The 3,633-nt window shown below is 35.7% G+C and overlaps 1 protein-coding gene across 1 annotated transcript; it reads left to right on the top strand.

The window, feature by feature from the left end:
- Positions 1 to 321: 321 nt before the first annotated feature.
- On the top strand, positions 322 to 3,010 carry LOC126617598 (suppressor of disruption of TFIIS-like). Its single transcript, XM_050285616.1, has 8 exons — positions 322 to 496; positions 1,285 to 1,359; positions 1,451 to 1,516; positions 1,625 to 1,722; positions 1,806 to 1,931; positions 2,042 to 2,365; positions 2,469 to 2,534; positions 2,701 to 3,010. The coding sequence occupies exons 2-8, from the start codon at positions 1,299 to 1,301 to the stop codon at positions 2,851 to 2,853; spliced, it is 894 nt and encodes a 297-aa protein (XP_050141573.1). The 5' UTR covers positions 322 to 496; positions 1,285 to 1,298; the 3' UTR covers positions 2,854 to 3,010.
- The last annotated feature ends 623 nt before the right edge of the window (positions 3,011 to 3,633 follow it).

The following is a 3,633-nucleotide window of genomic DNA, read 5'->3' as shown; positions in this document are numbered from 1 at the left end:
AGAAGGGTAGATTTTGACCATGAAAGGAAAGTGAGATGGAGATGGTGGCAAAACTGAAATTTTCTGGACAAAGAGAGTCCACATAATACAACATGTGGTTCAACCTTTTCAACCTTTGGGAACCAGTTGGCATTTGCCTTCTTCCTGTTGCCTTCTTTCTTTCACATTTTCTTGTTACTTCTGAGTCGTAGACATTTAAAAATTAATTTAACTGAACGTGATTTGAGATGAAAAAAAATTAATAATCTATTCAAACAAATTTAAAAATACACAAACTCGTGGGAATTACACAACGGTTTTGCCTATTTAAACCCACCTCTTCTACCCTCATTCCTCCTCCCACTCCTTCGTTCTTCAGTGCCCTTTAGCATTGCTCTCTCTCTCTCTCTCTCTCTCTCTCTCTCCCCAGAGTTCTCTTCTTGCAAGAAAGAAACTCTCTCTCTCTCTCTCTCTCTCTCTCTCTCGTTCATCATTTTGGTATTGGCATTTTAATCTGGTAAGTCACATATTCAATCTTTTGATCAAATACATTTCCAACCGATTTTTTGAAAATTTGGATTTCCATCAAACATCATTTATATGACCAAAGTGGTTCATTTCATTTCATATGACATCCACTTTGCACAAAATTTTTGGTTCTTGATCAAATTTAATTTACACCAAAGGAACATTATTTTGATCATTAACCTAAATCAATTCATACTTTGAGGCTCGCCCAAGAACCCAACAATTTTTTTCCTAATCCAAATTAAAAATAGTTTTAAGTTCTAAAATTTATTGAATGAGTTGTTCTTGTTCCCTAAAGTTATGATACACTATGGGAAGTGCTTGAAATAATCACACATCAAACTTTGTTTAAGTTTACCTTTTTTAGCTTTATATTTGTTTAATTTTACCTTTTTTAGCTTTATACATTGATCTAATGCAGGATCTTAATTATAAACTAAACACAACTTTTACTAGGTTGTAATGTAAATTTATATCCAAATTTAAATTCCCATAAAGCCATTGGTCCACCTCCTCTCTTGATTCAATTATAGTAGCAGCTGTGGATTGTCCATTCAGAAACTAAGAAACCCTTATCCAATTCCACGCTAAGCTATTTGGTAGTATGGCTTTGAAAATCCTTTTCTTCTTTTGGTAGTAATCTGAGTCAACAGGGGCCACTAATTATATGTTTTTTTAAAGTTTAGTTTGAGACCGAAAATGAAACTTGATATAAACTTGTGTGGATTTAAGGTTTCATGGAACTCATTGTTCACTTCCCTTTGCTGTTTTCTGAAGGTTTCTTGAACGAAATGGAATTCGACGATCGATTCATGCAGGCTCAGAGGACAAAGTACGATTGCCTTTTGTTCGGTAAGCCCTTTTACTTTCGGAAAATTGTGTACGAATACGAGTTAACTTGTAAAGCAATCATCTTAGACCACTATTGGTTGAACTTTTGCAGATCTTGATGATACACTGTATCCCTATAGTAGTGGGATTGCCACAGCATGCAGAATCAACATAGAAGGTAATACTTTTGTATTCTAAGCAAGGCCTTGGAACTGCCGACATGGTCGTTCAGCATTTTTCATATCATCATATTTCGTATTTAATAATTTCCCTTTTTTTCCTGCAGATTATATGGTTGAAAAGCTTGGCATTGACAGGAGCATAATCCCTGAGTTGGGTAACCTTCTGTACAAGAATTATGGAACAACAATGGCTGGTCTCAGGGTACTTTTTTCTTTTCTAAATACTTCCCCATAGTTTTGGCACTATTATAATTTATTTCTAAGCTTTGGGGTCCTTCTTTGCAGGCAATTGGCTATGACTTTGACTACGATGAATATCACAGTTTTGTCCATGGAAGATTACCTTATGACAACATAAAACCCGACCCGGTTTTGAGGAGCCTCTTGCTGAACCTGCCTTACAGGAAGATTGTAAGCATCTACTGTGTAACTGGTTATTTATTCCCGTCTCTCACATCACGTGACAAGAGTTTTAATCTTTCTTCTTTATGGTAATTATTTCTGTTTTCTACGCCGAACAGATATTCACAAATGCAGACAAGATCCATGCTGCTAAAGCACTATGCAGGCTTGGATTGGAAGACATTTTTGAAGGGATTATCTGCTTTGAGACCCTCAATCCGATTCACAAAAACACTGTCTCTGACGACGAAGATGACATCGAATTCGTGGGATTAAGCAGCACTACCTCCATTACTAGCAGCTCTCAAATTTTTGACATCATTGGCCATTTTGCTACACCAAACCCCACTTCCAAACTACCCAAAACTCCAATCGTCTGCAAACCATCTGAAGACGCCATCGAACGGGCTCTCAAGATAGCCAACATCAACCCTCAAAGAACAGTAAGAAATATTTATATTCTCATCTCAAAATTTGAATATCTGCAGGTTCTTTAGATACTATTCACTTATGCTAATCTTTGGTTGGTATTTTTGGCTCTTTCAGTTGTTCTTTGAAGATAGTGTCCGCAACATACAAGCTGGCAAAAGAGTGGGACTTCAAACTGTACTGGTAAGCAATTGATAACTTTATACCAAAAATAATATCATACCAACTCATTCAACGGATCTCGTGAAAACTCCGAAAGAAATCAATCATTATTGACGTGTACAGCAGTACAGTTTGTCGATTTTGGTTACAAGCTGATGCAATCTTTTGTCACTATTTAATGTTACAGGTTGGCACATCTCAGAGAGTAAAAGGTGCAGATTTTGCTTTGGAAAGCATTCACAACCTCAGAGAAGCAATACCAGAGCTTTGGGAGGCTGATAGGAAATCTGAAGTTGGTTACTCTGGGAAGGTTGCTGTGGAGACATCAGTCACGGCTTAGATTTGTGCCCAAGATGACTAATTAAGTTTTCATGAGGAAAGAAATCATGTTTTTTGGGATTTTACCATCCCATTTCCCTCATCGTAAAAAATCTCATTTTCCTTGTCCCATTGTAATCCCATGTTAATTATAATAAAAATATAACTTTATGTTCTCATATTGTTAATCTGAACCAAATATTCAAATCACAATTCACCAACTATTTAGTTTAACAAACTTTCTCTCTTGCGCATTACCCACATGTGCATGGAATGAGCATCAGCTTACTTCATCAAATCTCAGCCTTCCATTTTTTTAATGAAAACGAATGGTTGAGATTAGATGAAGTCAACTGATGCTTATTATATGCGAATGTGCGTGATGCACAGGAGAGAAAGTTTGTCATGTTCAATAGTGTAACAAATTCAAGCAACGACTCACCAAATTAATCAATTTAATAACATGACAAATTCCTATAATGATTCACCAAAACGTTCAATATAAATCAGGGGGGCACCTTATACCAATAATAAAACTAAAAAAGGAAAAGCATTTTTTTAAACCGTAAATTTAATTACTAACAAATCATATGTACACAAACAGAGGGCCAATTAAAAACAAGATTCTAAAAAACGTTAGGCACTAGTCGGGCGGTGGGCTAGCGCCTAATGCCTAGGTGGCCTAAGCGGTTTAGGTAAATTTCTTATATATTATATGAATTAATTAAATGTACTATATCAGATGTAAATAATTATTGAATAATATGTTATTTCTTATAGAAGAACATACAGATGTGAATGT

The sequence above is a fragment of the Malus sylvestris genome, chromosome 4 (assembly GCF_916048215.2).
Source record: "Malus sylvestris chromosome 4, drMalSylv7.2, whole genome shotgun sequence".
NCBI classification, from domain to species: Eukaryota; Viridiplantae; Streptophyta; class Magnoliopsida; order Rosales; family Rosaceae; genus Malus; species Malus sylvestris.
The sequence above is the reverse complement of the archived record's forward strand: the minus strand, read 5'-3'. Positions and strand labels throughout refer to the sequence as shown.

Bases quoted from the DNA above. Each gene is read 5' to 3' on its own strand.
- LOC126617598 (XM_050285616.1), top strand. From the start codon at position 1,299: ATGGAATTCGACGATCGATTCATGCAGGCTCAGAGGACAAAGTACGAT. The intron at 1,360-1,450 runs GTAAGCCCTTTT...GAACTTTTGCAG, and splicing joins GTACGATTGCCTTTTGTTCG to ATCTTGATGATACACTGTAT. The intron at 1,932-2,041 runs GTAAGCATCTAC...TACGCCGAACAG, and splicing joins ACCTGCCTTACAGGAAGATT to ATATTCACAAATGCAGACAA.